Source organism: Anolis sagrei, chromosome 4 (assembly GCF_037176765.1).
Source record: "Anolis sagrei isolate rAnoSag1 chromosome 4, rAnoSag1.mat, whole genome shotgun sequence".
Classification (NCBI taxonomy): Eukaryota; Metazoa; Chordata; class Lepidosauria; order Squamata; family Dactyloidae; genus Anolis; species Anolis sagrei.
In genome coordinates this window covers 124,992,449-125,010,458 of record NC_090024.1, presented here as the reverse complement: position 1 = coordinate 125,010,458, position 18,010 = coordinate 124,992,449, and the positions used below count along the sequence as shown (strand labels likewise).

The 18,010-nt window shown below is 37.9% G+C and overlaps 1 protein-coding gene across 1 annotated transcript in view; it reads left to right on the top strand.

The window, feature by feature from the left end:
* The window catches only part of XPR1 (xenotropic and polytropic retrovirus receptor 1), a 122,193-nt gene that overhangs the window by 50,789 nt on the left and 53,394 nt on the right, over positions 1-18,010 (top strand). The window contains exons 3-4 of the mRNA XM_060774459.2: positions 8,485-8,586; positions 14,746-14,969. Coding sequence (XP_060630442.1) covers positions 8,485-8,586; positions 14,746-14,969 — 326 coding nt within the window. The remainder of the gene's footprint in view (positions 1-8,484; positions 8,587-14,745; positions 14,970-18,010) is intronic.

Below are 18,010 nucleotides of genomic sequence, written 5' to 3'. Positions count from 1 at the left end.
GCTGGTCACTAGTAACACATCTCCTGTGCTGTAAAGAAGAGTGATCCAGTTTCTGACTTGGGGTATCTAGTTAGGGTTTTACAAGAGCTCTGATATCCACCAGTTGTCAAAATGAATGGTGTTAGAATTAACCAAATGTCCACCAGTGTCAAAACGAATGGTGTTAGAATCAACCAAATAACTTGTGTTGTTTTGGGTGTCAGAACTGAATGGAGTTCATAGTCAGTGTATACAATATCCAGTTCTCTTTCACTTTAGCAGTGTAAGTCAGAGTGACAGACAGACTTGGCTTGTGAAGGTTTTTTTAAAGTTGCCATTATATTATTAATCAATCAAAGTTCTTACTAGATAAAATGTAACTTACCCTATTTTATAATTAATCTGTAGCCTCACTTGTGTTCCTTTATTTTGCAGCATATCTTTTTTTCTCTGTTCTTTGGTAATTACAGTAATTATGTTTTGTGTATATGTGTGTATTGGTCGAACAGAAGTTACAAGTGCTACATATTTTCCTTTTATACATTTCTTATCATGAAAAGGAGGGTGGAGGGTGGATTGATATCACTACTCAGTAACCTGCTTGCACAATCATTGGTAGATACAATCATTTGGATTTGCTGTGGGCGGAATGCTGTAATAGATAGGATTCTCACAGATGTAATTTTGGCTCTCATATTTGTACTTACTATGAATGCTTTTCAGTTGAGCATGTGGATTAAATTCTTGGAAAGTCACTTCATTTTTGCTGAACTCTTCTGTACTAATTAATTGGATTTACCAGGAAAGGCCAATTAGATAGCGGGAGTACAAAATGCCTTTCTATGGCAACAAATTCCAGCATGCCATTAAAAGGTGATGGTGATAGAAGTGAGTGAGGATTGGGGAGGCTATAGCTTTCCACCACTTTTTCTGGGTTTCCACTTTTCTGCTTGCCTTGCCTGGGTTTGGGGGGTGGGGATATAATTTCCCATAATTTTCTCTTGCAACATAAGGAAGGTATAGGGGAGAAGCCAAGTGAGGAATGAGTAGGTTACAGTCTTTCATGATCTGTTTTTTCCCGTGCGGAACCAGAACCAGAACCTGATTCTTTAATTGTATTTCCTGATGCAACTGAACAGGCCTCTGAACATGTATCTTTCCCTGATGGTGTTGAAACTGTTGATTATGAGGCCAGTGGCGGGGAAAGTGAAACTGAACTTCCTGATGAGAATGTTTTGGAATCAAGCAGTGATAGCTCTCCAGAGGGACTCACACGTGGGTTTGCTAATGAGGACCGAAGCGAACAGATTTGGAAAAACAGGAGTGAATCGCAGTTTCTACGAAGGTCAAATAGATTACGGGAGAGGGAGGCTTCAAAGTCTGGAGGTGTTTCAAGAAATAGTTTATTTATTTACTTATTTATTTACTATTCTTGTATACCGCTGTATCTCAAGCCCGAGGGCGACTCACAGCGGTTTCCAAAAAGCAAACAACAGAGACAATAAAAACAGCAGTAATCAATATTTAGTTTAAGGGGCCTCTCCCCGGCTGTCTAGCTAGATCAAGCATCGTTTTAGACCGAGGCAGTACCTTGGCAGATTTCCTGTGTTCCATGGCCTGCATTCCCAGAGGCTTCTAGTTTTCAAGTACGGTTAGTGATATGCTAACAGGTTCCTGATTTTTGTATTGTGGCTTTTGGAAGTTTGCTCAAGTTCAGAGATTTTCCTGACTTCTGTGTTTCTACTGTGGCATTTTGACTTTGCATATACCTTTCTTTTGTAACCATTTTTCATCAATAAAGAGGATTGTTTTTTCCCACAGTCCAGTGTGGTGGATTTAATCTTATGGTCTCGTTTCCTGATCTGGGATGCAACAATTTACAGTATTTATATTCCGTCCTTCTCACCCCGCAAGGGACTCAGGGCGGATTATAATGTACATATACATGGCAAACATTCAGTGCCATAGACACACAACATATATAGACAGACACATAGGCAATTTAACATTCCTGCTTTTCTTAAGAGTATTCTGGCCACCAGGGGAGCTGTCCCTTCACTATCCATTTGTGACACCGATGAAGTATTCCTCATTCTTTGCATGCTTGCTGGAGATTTTTTTCGCCTCGTAAATTAGTTAAATTTGCCTCCCTGCATAAGCGGTACCTAAATTTCCTATTTGACAGATGCAACTGTCTTTTGGGCTGCAAAGGTTGACTGCAAGCTACACAAATTTGGTCGGAAGCTCACTCCAGCCCGGGCTGGCTTCGAACTCTTTGTCAGTAGTGATCTTAATGAAGCTGACTCCCAGCCAGATGCGCCACAGTCCCAGTGCAGCTTCCATGGAACAGTGGAGGGTGGAAATGGGAAAGAATCTGAGAGACTAGCTTTCTAACTTGTGTTTTGATAGCTATTCCACAGTAGTCATGACCATTCACCATCTGTTGGAATGCTGCTTACGATAATCCTCCTTGCTGGCTGGTCTATGGGGGTGGGGCAGGATGGGATGGAGAGAAAAATTATTCTTAAGGGGGGGGGGAGATAAAAATTGACTGAAAACCAAAAAATGAGAAACTTGAATGTGATGGGATTGATTGTCCAACGCCTCTTTTGTTGTTCTTTTGTCTATTTGACTGAATCTACTTCCAAATTGCAGTATCTAGGAGTTACCAGAAAGCCTGCAATGTTGACTAATTTTCCTCAAATGCCCTATCTGTGAACAAACACTCTAAAGATTAATTTTTTAATAAACCAAAAGGCAGAGGAGATAAGGAGGTTGCCTTTTGGAAGCTCTGACTAGGTACCTTTTGAAAACTGATGCTTAACCAAGGGCAAGCTTTTTGGCAACTAGATAGGCATTTGCATCCTTGTTTTCACTCTTTCTTTGAGTGAAATAAAAACAGCATTCGGCATCATTACTACAGCACAATTGAGTTATAGAGCTGCAGAGAATAAAAGGGAATCTTTTGTTGGCAGATTATGTTGCTTGTACTGTAATCAGGCTCCAGTAAATAGATGTCTGTGTAAAACTAGATTAAAAATTGAATTATGAAAAGCTTTTGTACAGCTTAGCTTTTATTTGTTTCAGCTTCATTAGATGTTTACTGCATATAGAAATGTAGGAAGTAATTCAAAGCTTTGCTTTTTATTGAATATTTCCCCCCTAAACTGTCAATGATCAAATACATATCTGTGTCTGCATAAATCTGTACAGCTCATCCCATATAGAGGCAGAGAGCATGAGCTATAAAATGTTAATACTGTATAGGAAATCCACCAGATGGCCTTGGGGGTATTCCTGCTTCATATCCATGTCCATCTGCAGTATAGAAATGTGTGGGAGATATCAAAAATGCTGTGTGGGTATGGCTATTCATGATGCTAGCCAAATATGCTATTTGTTTCTGTAGCCAATGTCAGTTTTCTGTATTTTTTTTCCTCTTGCAATTATTAGCCAGCATTCTATACTAACTGAGCATGCTGGGACTGAATTGATTTTTTTTAAGTTCTCCTCCTGCTCCTAGGGTTTTAAAATTTGTTTTCTGCTTCTTTAAACCAGAGCTTCTGAAGTTACTTTATAAAATTTATTGTATTATTTATTTAAATTGGAAAAATAAATTATTGCATTACTCATGAAAAGGGATGTTTTGCATTGCTTATCAATATCATGTTGGGGAGTCTGAGGGAGTGTCGCCTCTAACATTAATTATATAGAATGTGACTGTAGGAAGAGTGGTCTGTTCTTTTTTTGAAAAAATAATTTTTATTGTGCACACAGAAAGAAAAAAATCATTCTATTAATCTATATTAACCGCTCTGAGTCGCCAGAGGGCTGAGAAGAGCGGTATATAAATGAAGCAAATAAATAAATAAATAAATAAATAAATAAATAAAATAAAAATATAATGCTCTTTTGTGATATTCACAGAACTCAAAAACCACTGGGGGAATTGACACCAAATTTGGACACAAGACACCAAACAGCCCAATGTATGTCCTTCACTCAAAAAATTGATTTTGTCATTTGGGAGTTGTAGTTGCTAGGATTTATAGTTCACCTACAATCAAAGAGTATTCTGAACTCCACCAGTGATGGAATTGAACCAAACTTGGCACACAGTTCTCCCATGAACAACAGAAAATACTAGAAGGGTTTGGTGGGCAGTGTCCTTTGGTTTTGGAGTTGTAGTTCACCTACATCCAGAGATCACTGTGGACTCAAACAATGATGGATCTGGACCAAACTCTACACAAATACTCAATATGCCCAAATGTGAGCACTGGTGGAGTTTGGGGAAAATAGAATCTTGACATATGGGAGTTGTAGTTCACCTACAATCACAGAACATTCTGAACCCCACCAATGATAGAATTGGGCCAAACCTCCCACACAGAACCCCCATGTGGGCCACAGAAACGCGTGGCAGGGGACAGCTAGTATTACATAAAAAGTGGGGGAACCCTAGCTTTATAAAAAAGTAGGAAGAAAGCTGAGAAATTAAAAATTGCACCAAAAATAAGAAGGAAAAGAAAAAAGAGGAAAAAAGTGTGTGTGTGTGTGCATCTATATATATGCACGCACACACTTGGAAAAATAGGGGGAGGGGTGGGAAGGTCCATTGACTTCCATTCTGTGTCTTTGCCAAAATTATATAATTACTTATTTTTATAGTTAAAGTTTTAGTTTTAATCTTCTTTCTCTATATACTCCTCTGTACCAAAGAAAAAGGAAAAAACAGAAAAACTAAAATAAAACAGTGAATAATAATAATAATAATAATAATAATAATTCATTGTCGAGCACTGTCCTGTTTCTTCTCTTTCTTGTATTCTTCGAAAGGAGACCATTCCATCCTTTTTATTGAGCTTCCCGAGCTATTCTTTAAAAAAACAAAAACGTTAGTTTGTCCATGTCTCTAATTTCTTGTAATTTATTTATCCAATCATCAGTTTCCGGAATTTTGTCTATTTTCTAAAGTTTAGCATAAGATATTCTTGCTACCATTGTGAGGGTGATCTGGCTGCGACATCTTGTCACCCCATTGATCGCCAAGTCGATTCGGCTGATCTGGCTGGCTAGGCGGGTGTTCCCTTCCTCCCTCACCACTCCATGTGCATCCCTCCCAAAGCTGCGCACTCAGTGGAAGTGGACGACATCCCAGGTATAGAAGGAGTGTACCGAGGTCTCCAGTCTTTGGTCCTGGGTATATGATAGCTGCGCTCCCCTGCTAGAACCTTCAAACAAGCTCAAGGAGTGGTCTGCTCTTTAACTTTTATACAAGGTTCTATGCAGCGGAGCAATCTGTGCTTCCTTCCACTTGAAAATAATCATGAAGAGAAAGAAATGACCCAGGAAGTGTGGCCAGTTGCCAGCTACAATTCCCCAAGAGTTCCTAGAGCGCTATGTTGTTTGCAAATCTCCGAAGTTGGAGGCAAAGGAGCATTTGCAAAATAGGAATAACAAGCAAAGTAACATAAAATCCCATAATACTCTGTAATTTATACTATGTGTCTAGAATCTACATTTACCCAAAGGCACAACTGAATATGGTGTTTTTAACACTGAAAATACATAGCCTCTGTTCTTTGAAATTGTAGGCTACATTTTGGTGTTTTATGAATTTTCAGAACATGCTTGATGATCATCTGTTATTTGCTTTGAAGAAAATTACATATATTAAGGTTTAAAATCACTTGTATATTAAAATGAAGGAATCCTTGAAGGATCTAACTGCGAAACTCTTCTCAACCAGTGAATCTGAACAAATCATTTTTCACTATTCTTCCTGGAATGAAAACACATAGATCTATAGTTGAGTATACTGAGATCCTCCTATCAGCCTCTGTTGGCGCCTTATGTTCATCTCCATTATTTAGACCAGTGTTTCTCAATCTTCCTAATGCCATGACCCCTTAATACAGTTCCTTATGTTGTGGTGACCCCCAACCATAACATTATTTTCAGAACTGTAATTTTGCTACTGTTTTGGATTGTAATGTAAATATCGGATATGCGGATGTATTTTCATTCACTGGACCCGTTTGGCACAAATACCTGATATTTCCAAATTTGAATTGATTTTGTCATTTGGGAGTTGTAGTTGCTGGGATTGATAGTTTACCTACAATTAAAGAGCATTCGGAACTCCACCAATGATGGAATTGACTCAGACTTGGCTACACAGAACTCCCATGACCCAACAGAAAATTTCAGGAAGAGTTTGATGGGCATTGACCTTGAGTTTTGGAGTTGTAGTTCACCTTCATTCAGAAAGCACTGTGGACACAAACAAAGATGGTTCGCGAAAAGGCCTTATTGGTGCATTATTTAAACTGTTATGTTTATTCATATCATGATCTGATCACCATACTCAATATATCCCATATGCATGGGGGTATTGGGGTAATGATACAAAAGGTTTGCTAGGCTAGACCCTCTTTCACTCAGACTCAGCCCCCCCGAAACTCAGCCCCCCCCCAAAACCCCCCGTGAAAAAAAATTCAGCCCCCCCTCCCCCCGAAACAAAATCCTGGCTACGGGCCTGGGTCTGGACCAAACTTGGCATGAATATTCAATATGCCCAAATGTGAACACTGGTGGAGTTTGGGGAAAATAGACCCTGGCATTTTGGAGTTGTAGTTCCTGGGATTTATAGTTCACCTGAAATCAAAGAGCATTCTGAACCCCACTAGCAATAGAATTGGGCCACATTTCCCACATAAAACCCTCATGACCAACAGAAAAGACTGCATTTTCTGATGGCCGTAGGCGACCCCTCTGACACCTCCTCGCAACCCCCCCAGGTGTCCCGACCCCCAGGTTGAGAAACACTGATTTAGACCTTCTCCTTTAATGTAATGTCAACAAAAATGTAATGTTTCTGCATTTTTGTAACACATTAATAGTGCAGTTTTTGTAATGAGGAAATATTGGTAAAATCATTACAATAAAATACTGATTTTATTGCTGTATAAATGTTTTAATTCAACAAATCTAGGTGAATTTTTACTTTTTTTTCTTTAAATGACAGCTAGAAATTACTAACTATAACTAGAAATTGCCACTCTTCCTCTTAAAGTATTGGTATCCTTTCCTTAACAGTTTTATCCACCCCCTTTTCCTGTCCTGAAGCTGAGCCTATGCAAAGTCATTTCTTTTGTCATCACATCCATCATGTGGCTTAGTTCAACATCACTTTTTTTTACATCCAGACAGTAAAATTAACTGTGTCACAGTTGAGGTCATCTGAGTATGCTTATTCACCCCAAAAGTTGCACTTGGTAGAGATAAGAAATAAGCAATTTATTTGATTTCTGCTTAATCATTAACAATTGCCCAATTTTGTATACATGATACAGCAATCTTTCAGTAAGGACTTTTTGATGCTTCTGTGTTTGTAAAGAAGCAGTTGGCATTCAGTCCTTACTTGGTATTTATTGTTATTGACATTTTTATCCCACTGTTTCACCTGGTGCGTCCAGGATGGTTAACAACAAATACATTTAACCACCCAGCCCAGTTTTGAAAGCAAATGCAAACTGGAATCGTGATTAATTCCATGATATAAACTGATAAAAAACATAAATGCTTTGGTGCTCTTAATACAGCCAAGTATTTGAGAGCTAAATGCTTACAATATTACAGTTCTGTAATGATGTTTAGTCAGCCATTATCGTTATCTGAGAGACCAGCCCCCTTGGGTGCACAAATGCATATGGTTTGCATATCTGTTCTCAAATGTTCCATTAATAGTGCAATCCTATTTTTCAGCATTCCTTTGTTTCACCCATGCACATATATCAAAGTGACATGTCAGGGATCTTTAACCAAATGCAAAGTGCACTGCATCGGTAATTGGAGCACTCAGAAGGAGAGAAAAAAAAAACGTAAGAAAACCAAGCCAGTGTATATTTTACTATAGAAAGATTAATTATAGGAAGAGACAAATAGATATGCGGTTAAATCTCAAAACAAAGAGGACAGATATGAAAACGACCTAATGGCAAATGAGAATAGAGCAGTGGTTCTCAACCTGGGGTCCCCAGATGTTTTTGGCCTTCAACTCCCAGAAATCTTAACAGCTGGTAAACTGGCTGGGATTTCTGGGAATTGTAGGCCAAAAACATCTGGGGACCTCAGGTTGAGAACCATTGGAATAGAGGAAAACAGTAGAAATGGTTTGAATTTTAGACTAGAATTTTGGTTTTCAAATCTAATCTCCGCCATGGAAATCCATTAAATCATACTGTCATCTTCAGAGGAAGATAATGGCAATCCCCCTTAGGACAAGTATTGCCAAGGAAACGATAGGCTAGGTTTCCATGGGGTAGCCATAAGTCAAAAATAACTTCAAAACACACAACATAGAGAAAGTTTGTCCTTCAGAGAAATATTTTCACAGTTACTGCTTCATAAAACAAAAATTAAAATGGGTATGAATATCTTTTGTCTGAATGCCTTTACATATACAGTTTGTTTATTTGTTTATTGTCTTTTCTGTCTTAGTCACAGATGAAGATACGGTAAAGAGGTACTTTGCCAAGTTTGAAGAGAAATTCTTTCAAACATGTGAGAAGGAACTTGCCAAAATCAACACATTTTATTCTGGTAAGACATATCTATTGGAGATGGAAGTATCTTAATCTTTTTGTAGATTGTGTCAGTATTTGGTACTGGAAAAACCGATTTGCAATATCCACTCAGTGTATTTTAGAGGTCTGCTTCTCTAACAGTAACTGAGACATCAGGGCAGTGGGCTTTCTGCACACCCACTTACCCCCCAAAATATCCATCCTTTTTCACCTGGTCATGCCCAGCATTTTTTTTAAAAAAATTAATCTTTACATTTGGCCCTGCCAGGTTTTTTAAATGTGTCGTGATATTTTGTTATTGTTTTTGCTTTGCTATGAGTTATTTATTGTTGTATTGTATTGTTGTGGTTATGTTTTTGTTTTGATGTATTTTGGGCTCGGCCTCTTGTAAGCCGCACCGAGTCCTGCGGGAGATGGTAGCGGGGTATAAATAAAGGTTTATTATTATTTATTATTATTTTGTATCAGCTTGCTTTGCTTCTGTTTCTGGAGTTTAAAGATTTCATTTTAATGGCACAAAGGTGGTATTTAACCCCCAAAAAACTAGGGAAAATTTACAATAACACGAATACGACATGTTGGAAATGTAAAAGTAAAGAAGGGTCATTCTTCCACATGTGGTGGACGTGTGATAAAGCAAAAAAATTCTGGAGAAAGATCCAGGAGAAATTCAAAACATGTTAAAAATATAGATTCCATTGAAACTGTAGTTATTTATGCTAGGGATGTATGACAGGAAACTAGATAAGGACAAAGACAAAATACTATTTTTGGCACTAACGGCCGCGAAAATGTGCTACGCTAAAGTATGGAGACAAGAAGTGACTCCAAAAGAGGACGATTGGATAATAAAATTATTAGTTATTAGGGATCTGGATAAACTTACCTTCTTATTACTGAAAAATAGAGAAACCAGAAGAAAAGAAGCAGACTGGAGTGAAGTCAATGAATACTTTAAAAAGAAGAAAAAAAATAGTGGTCTAAGAAGGAGAATTATAGACTGAAACAAGATAAAAAGTGGGAAAGAAGAGAAACAAGGACTTAAATGTGAAACGAACTTTTAGAGAAGACTTCCGGAAGATACAAGGAGGTCAAATTATTTTTCTTCTTTTATTTATTTTATATATATATATATATATATATTCACTATCATCTATGATTATTTTTATGCTATTTGTGTCCTTTTATGAAAATGTCAATAAAAAATATATTTAAAAAAAGATTTCATTTTAAGGTCTGCCTACTCTTGCTCTGTAAATTAAATCGTGTTTCCATTTAAGTTAACTTTTTAAAATATTTTAAAGAGCTGTTAGGGTCAAACAGCCATACTGTTAAGGGAGAGGCCTTCTGCAGTTGCACGGTAGCATCTGAATTCCTCTGTAGAGCCTACACATTTCAGCAAGCTTTAAAGGTGAAGTTGTCCTGAATGCTTAAACAGCAACCAAGTTTTCATGGGAAGTAGGACTCACTTTAATCTGCAATTAAAATTAAGTTATAAATTCATGAAGTAAAACCCCAAAGGGCTTAAGATTGCCATAGCTTCAGAAGAATGTGCATTAGGGAAAGCTTTTCAATAATACAGTTAAAGATTTCAAATCATAATGAAAAGTATTAGACAGTCAAGAACCTGGAATAGCTAGTCATTTATACCTCATTGACCTATTTCTCATTTTAAGTTTTGACTGGAACACAAAACTAGCTAAAATTTGTGTGATTTTGTCAATTAACCCTTTAGGCATTTTAGGCAGGTAAAATAATTCATTATAGTTATTGTGGAAGTTTCTTTCATTTAGAAGGTAACTTGTTTATCCTTTTGCCTCTCATGAAGCTGAAATATAATGAATTAAGTTTAATTTAGTGTAAAAGTGAAATTTTCTGATGTTGCTGCTATGCTAACAGGGAAGAAGTGAGTGCATGAGCCCAAAAATCAAGTGCATACATTATGTTTGAAAAGGAGCTGTGTCATGTATCTGGTTCTCACTAAGTTTTATGTTGAAAATAGAATGATAATATGTGTACTGAGCCTATGCAGAAAATTTTCTTCTGACCCACTCCAGCAACAATTAACTTTCTATCAGCGTGAAGAAGACAACAGAACCTGTTGATCAGTGGATGTTACTTTCAGACAGACTTTAGCCTGTAATCTCTTCCTGCAAATTAAAGCCCTGCATCGACATGTCATTAAGATGCCATGTTTAGAATCCAGTTCCATTAATATATTTAGAGGAAGGATTTACCACTCTTCCTTGCAGACACCTTAAGCACACCTTGGCTGCTAGTTTCTGTTGACACCTGACCTTTCATTTAAATAGACAGTATGTGTTTGCATAGTCAGCTTTACAGATTTACAGTTTGTTTGCCAGGTCAGAAACTAACAGGGAGTGTCTAGGAATGTGATTGACAGTAACAAATACTGGCAAGCACCCTAGAAGGAATTGCTTTTCCTGTCTGCTAATGAGAGAGGATTCCCTTCTGGTAATACAATCAGCAAGCAGCTCAGTCTGTAGTAAACAACAAACATTAAGTGTGTTTTGGATTTCATGACAGATTTGAATGACAGATTTTGAAACATTAAGGCCAAGAACTGCTGAGTTGAAGAACTAGACTTCAAGCAGAAACTTTTGTTATAGTTGAACTCAGTCCTCTTGGTCTTAAGGGTTTTTAAAAAGTTGTTATCCTGATAGCATGACTCAAGGATCCATTTTTTTCCAGACAAAGCAATATAGAAAGCTGCCAGAATCTATGTTGATGGACAGCAGGGTCCATTTTTTTAAAGTTTTTTTTAAAATTTAAATTTCTCCATACAGATAACAAAACAATACGATACGAACCGTAGCCATCTAAAAGATAATATCGAAAACTGATTACAATGTTTTATGGCTAGGATACAGGTTCCAATTGTGCTTTCCTTTACCATATATCTTGATTAATTACCTCTTTAAACCCACCACCCACCCTTACCACCCTCTCCCCACCTCCCTCCCTCCCTCCCTCATCTGGGTTACTTGAATCAGTTCATTGGTTTAATTGTCTGGAAGGCCTGATTTAAAGTTCTGTACCTATCTTTTCCTTCTGTTTTGTCGATTAAACAAGACCATTTCCTAAACCAATCTTGTCTTGACTGAATATTCAAATATTTATTTTTCTTTTCATAGATGAAATTATTAATTAAATATTCAGAGAGATATGACCACCAGGTTTTCAGGTCCCACCTTGCCCATTTTATACTTCCTTAAGTAAAGTACCAGTGAAGTTAAAAATTGGGTTCCTTGAATGACGCAGTATATAATAATAATAATAATAATAATAATAATAATACTTTATTTATACCCCGCTACCATCTCCCCAAGGGACTCGGTGCGGCTTACATGAGGCCAAGCCCACAGTACAGCAATAAACAAAAGCAATTAACAAAAAACAATCAATGCAATACAATTAATATTAATCACATAAACAAAAAAAAACAATAAACAATAAACAGTATCACACAGCATTTAAAACCTATGGCCGGACCAAATGTAATAATTTAAATTTTAAAAAATAATGCTGGGCATGAACAAGGTAGGATATAACTGGGATAGGGTTTTCAAAGAGAGATGAGGGAAACACAGTCAGTCCTAAATCAGTGGTAAAGTGCATTTGAGGGCATATTGCTGAGAGGTTTCCTTATTCTGGGAAGGCACACTGGAACAACCACGTTTTCAGGCTCCTCCTAAAGGCTGCCAGAGTTGGGGCATGTCTGATGTCCCTGGGAAGTGAGTGTTATTATTGTTATATTATGATTCCTTCTTGGAAACTTGCCAAAGTCCAGCAGCCAATAGCTTGGGGTCCAGCACTGGTCCGTGGCCTACTTAGAGTAGGGCTTTGAGTAGCCCTACTGTAAGAGACTACATATGTCTTATAAGTTCTCATAAAGCACAAAAATGTTCATCTGTTTGTACAACCATATGTGCTTTCAATCAGCCCAGGTACAGTTCCACACTTCATTTGTATCCTGATTTTTAATACTTTTTGAGTATTTGTATTTACCCTATTTACCCCAAAGGGGACTCAAGGCGGTCACCCTTTTCCTTGTACTATGTATACTCAATTCTACTAATATGTATGCACAAATCAGGAAGGAGATATTTTTGGATGTATGCACATACAGTATGAACCCATGTTTGGTGTATAATCCTCTGAAGAGGGCTTTCTATCAGGCCCACTAGTATTATGGATATGTTTGGTGAGGATACAAGGGAGAATTTTCTCAATGGCTGCAACAAGTTTCTAGAATTCTTTGCTATGAGGATAAATAAAGTTGGCCCCTTTCTTTTCTTCTTTTCTGCCAGTGGGCAAAGACCTTTCTTCTAGTTGCCTGATGAAGAAAATATTTTAATTTCAGTGTGTTGTCATTCTGAAGCTTTTGAATTAATATTTTGATAAGATTTTGGGTCGTCCCCCCCCCCCCCAAGTGTTTGTAAGTGTTCGTTATTTTAGCGATGAGTTGTCCAAACTCCTATTGGGTTCCATATTGAGAGAAAAGCAGAATATAAATAAATAAATAAATAATTGTATAATGATTGTAAATAATTAATTGTCTCTCTTCATATGATAGATTGACATCTAGACAACAGATCATGCCAGCTTTGTGCATGTTTGGGTAATGATAAAGATTAATCCCCCCCCTCCCCCGGCTTCTTGCAGTAATTTTTCCATTGCTATGGAAGTTCATTCCTGGTAAATAGTCTCTTGTAGACTAAGCATGTGTTCCAGAATAAAAAGTAGGAACCAGATTTCTTTCATAAAACACAGACAACCATTTGTTAAAACCTAAAAGCAAGGCCTATTTTTCAATTGAGCTGGTTTTGGCAGTGGTTGAGTGAATTCAAAGAATAGGTAGAGAATGGTGGCAATTTTCCCAGTATACATCCACAAAAAAAAGCCTAATCAGGATTTGCGTAATCTGAGTTGAAAAAAGGAAATACATTCCATGGAATTCCACTCTCCTGATTTTGACTGCAGTTCTGGAGACCTTTCAATAGGATGAAAATTTCCTCCAATCATAGAGAGAGCAGAAACTTTACCCTCATTGTGACTAATTTTAACATGGTAATGGCAAATCTAATGATCGGGTGGCATGCTGATGCCACTGATTGGCTAATATTGAGTTGTGGATAGAGAATCCGGATACAGAGGGCCAACTATATATTTTTTTACATAGTGGTTGATGCTCTTTAGTTTTTACCCAGTTTGAATCCCTAGATGTTATTGAACGACAGCTACCATCATTTTTGATTATCCGCCATGCATACAGGGTATCATTGAACTGCAACTCAAGAGCACTTGTGTCTTTATTTATTGTATATTATTTATTTCGGGCTTTTATATCCTGTCCTATCTCAACCTCCACAGAGGGACTCAGGACAGCTAACAAATCGGCACCCCATGGCGCCCACATCAAAAACATAAATATACATTTAACAGCAATATAATAATAACAATATAAAACAGTATAAAACAATATAAAACACTATAAAAACAATCAATCAGTCACCGGTCACCAGTTTAAATCGTCTTTGAGAAAAGTTAAAGGACATTTCAAAGTCAAACATCATGCCCGCAAGCCTTGTATCTAGATTCAGACCTCACTTCCCTGTATCAGCTCTAGTCATGATGTCTAATAATGAAGAATGCTGTAGGACCATATAAAATAACATGGTGGTCTGGATTCAGCCTTCAGCCCTTGAGTTTGATATGTGGTGTAGAGTCATAGAATCATAGAGTTGGAAGAGACCTCATGGGCCATCCAGTCCAACCCCCTGATCTCACACCTTCAACTGATATTATCTGATCAGTATATGAGTATATGAAAGAAAGAAGGGAGAAAAGCAAGAATTTGTGAATATTTTATCTCTCCCCCACCCCAAGCCTCCACTTTCACATCTATATTTGGAAATCGATGCAAATACAGCAGATATCTGGCCTTTTCACCATAGTTGCTAATGTTAAGCTTTGTTTTTCCTGCTTCTTGGCAGGGGGTTGGACTGGATGGCCCATGAGGTCTCTTCCAACTCTTTGATTCTATGATTCTATGACAGGTTACAGTCTTCCTGGTAAAATATCCCAACATTCAACCTAAGTGTGGGGTTATTTGTTGCATTCTGTGGTCACATCCTTTTATTTGTTTCTATAGAGAAGCTTGCAGAAGCTCAGCGCAGGTTTGCTACGCTACAGAATGAACTGCAGTCAACCCTGGATGCACAGAAGGAAACCAGTGGTCTTACTACTCTGCGGCAACGTAGAAAGCCAGTCTTCCACCTGTCCCACGAGGAGCGTGTGCAGCACAGGAACATCAAAGATCTTAAACTGGCCTTCAGTGAGTTCTACCTCAGCCTCATCCTACTGCAGAACTATCAGGTATCAGCCATGCTCCTTAAGACAAATTTACTTACCCTTCCATTTAGTTATCTTCTAAGTGACTAAGCTGAAAATCTCAGTTTTGGCAACCTGTGGCTTAATTATTTCGTTGGGGTTACTTTTGCTGTCATTTATAGGGCTGCAGCTTGCTATTTTCCTGAGTAAACATACTGGAAACTACTCAATGAAACCATACAACTTCAAGTCATACTATCATTTACATAATATTTTGGAAGTTATCAATAAGCCATAGGCTCAGATGGAAAGCTTGAATGCACAACTAATTTCAAGTATTTTACCACTTCGCTATAAAGATCTTTTGTGATGATTTGGATAAAATTGATTGAGCAGAATGGGGTAGATGCAATTCCTTGTGATCAAACTCATTTCAGCTGTTTTTAGTCCATTGAGAGGAAAGTAATTAGTTACCTTACCTCCAAGAACAGAAATGTGCAACACGTTTATATAATGTACACTTTCTTTAAAAGGAAAAGGGGATGAGAGAAAAGGAGGAATCTGACAGCATTTTTATATGAGCTTCATAAATTTCAGTTAATGTCTTCGGACACATTGATAGAGTTATTATCAGACTTCACATATAATATCAGTTTTTTTCCCCTGTGTCAGGAGAGACTTGAGAAACTATCAGATAATATCAGTTGAAGGGGTTGGATCAGAATGTAATAGGACAGAGAAAAATAAAATGTCAGTTTGTGACATTGTTCACAAACCTTCAGGCAGTGGAATAAGGTACTATTGATCTAATCCAACGTTTCTCAACTGGGGGGGGGGGTTGCGAGAGGGTGTCAGAGGGGTCGCCAGAGACCATCAGAAAATGCAGTATTTTCTATTGTTCATGGGGATTCTGTGTGGGAAGTTTGGCCCAATTCTATCGTTGATGGGGTTCAGAATGCTCTTTGATTGTTGGTGAACTAATCTCAGCAACTACAACTCCCGTATGTCAAGGTTCCCCCCCCCCCCCAAACTCCCCCATTGTTCAGATTTGGGCATACTGAGTATCTGTGCCAAGTTTGGTCCAGATCATCATTTGAGTCCACAGCGTTCTCTGGATGTAGGTGAACTACAATTCCAAAACTCAAGGTCAATGCCCACCAAACCCTTCCAGTATTTTATATTGGTCATGGGAGTGCTGTGTTCCAAATTTGGTTAAATTCCATCCTTGGTGGAGTTCCGAATGCTCTTTGATTGCAGATGAACTATTAATCCCAGCAACTACAACTCCCAAATGACAAAATAATCCTCCCCTCACCAGTATTCAAATTTGGGCGTATTGGGTATTTGTGCCAAATTTGGTCTAGTGAATGAAAATACATCCTACACATCAGATATTTACATTATGATTCATAACAGTAGCAAAATTACAATTATGAAGTAGCAACAAAAATAGTTTTATGGTTGAGGGTCACCACAACATGAGGAACTGAATTAAGGAGTCACAGCATTAGGAAGGTTGAGCTCCAGCTCCTCATGCGGGGACATGAGAGAAGCCTCCCACAAGGATGATTTAAAAAAAACATCAAAATCATCTGGGCGTTCCCTGGGCAACGTCCTTGCAGACGGCCAATTCTCTCACACCAGAAGCGACTTGCAGTTTCTCAAGTCATTCCTGATACGACAAAAAAAAATTATATCGAAACCCCATGAAAGACCAGAAAGAGGAGCCTCTTTCTGGTCTTTCATTTCCCCGAGATTAACATTCATTGTGCTGAACTCTCCATCTTCTAAAATAATGCAGCAGGAGAGAAAAAAAATCTTGCAAGAACTTCAGAACATGTGATGTAATGATATTAGATTTAACAATGGCTTCAGCTTTCTGTGGTATGTGAAAAGCTATAATTACTCCCACAGCAATCAAAATTATTCAACACAGGAGCATCTATAGTTAAAATCACGGCTTTGTTTCATTTTTCTTTTCAGCTTTATAAAATAAGCCATAAGGGTCTCTGGGGAGGGAAATGCTGGGTTTCTTCAAGAGAGAATAATTAACGTTTCTCATTGGCAGCAATATGGATCGTTAATGCATTGGCTTCCTATTTCCAGCTACCTCTTCCTTTTCTTCCATACTGCTAAACTCAGTATTAAATCACTCCAGGCGTAATTAAATCGAAAATCATTTCAGCAGGGTTTTTGTAACACAGTATAGACACAGTATAAAGCGTTCTGTATTTTTTTCTCCACATTTGAACTTGTGTTTTTGTGGCTAAAATGACTACTTTCTTATATTATTACAGATCCTTGAATTTAGAGAGTAATCTCTAAATCAAAGTAAATCTTTTGTATGGATTGTCGAAGGCTTTCATGGCTGGAATCACTAGATTCTTGTGGGTTTTTTCGGGCTATAGGGCCATGTTCTAGAGGCATTTCTCCTGACGTTTCGCCTGCATCTATGGCAAGCATCCTCAGAGGTAGTGAGGTCTGTTGGAATTAGGACAATGGGTTTATATATCTGTGGAATGGCTGGGGTGGGGCACAGAGCTCTTCCTTTCTGGAGCTAGGTGTGAATGTTTCAACTGACCACCTTCATTAGCATTTGAAGGCCTGGCTGAGCCTGGGAAAATCCCCTGTTGAGAGGTGTTAAGATGTGCCTGGTTGTTTCCTCTCTGCTGTTTTGCTGTTGTAATTTTAGAGTTTTTTAATACTGGTAGCCAGATTTTGTTCATTTTCATGGTCTCTTCCTTTCTGTTGAAATTGTCCACATGCTTGTGGATTTCAATGGCTTCTCTGTGTAGTCTGACATGGTGGTTGTTGGTGTGGTCCAACAGACCTCACTACCTCTGAGGATGCTTGGCATAGATGCAGGCGAAACGTCAGGGGAAATGCCTCTAGAACATGGCCCTATAGCCCGAAAAAACCCACAAGAACCTAGTAAATCTTTTGTACATCACTTAATTTTCTTGTTGTCTGTGTAATAAAATATGCCATGATCTAGTAGTGAAATATTCTTGTTTTTTAACTTTAAAAAATATTTTTATTACTTATAATTATTACATTTATTATACATTTGTTTATAGCAGTTACAT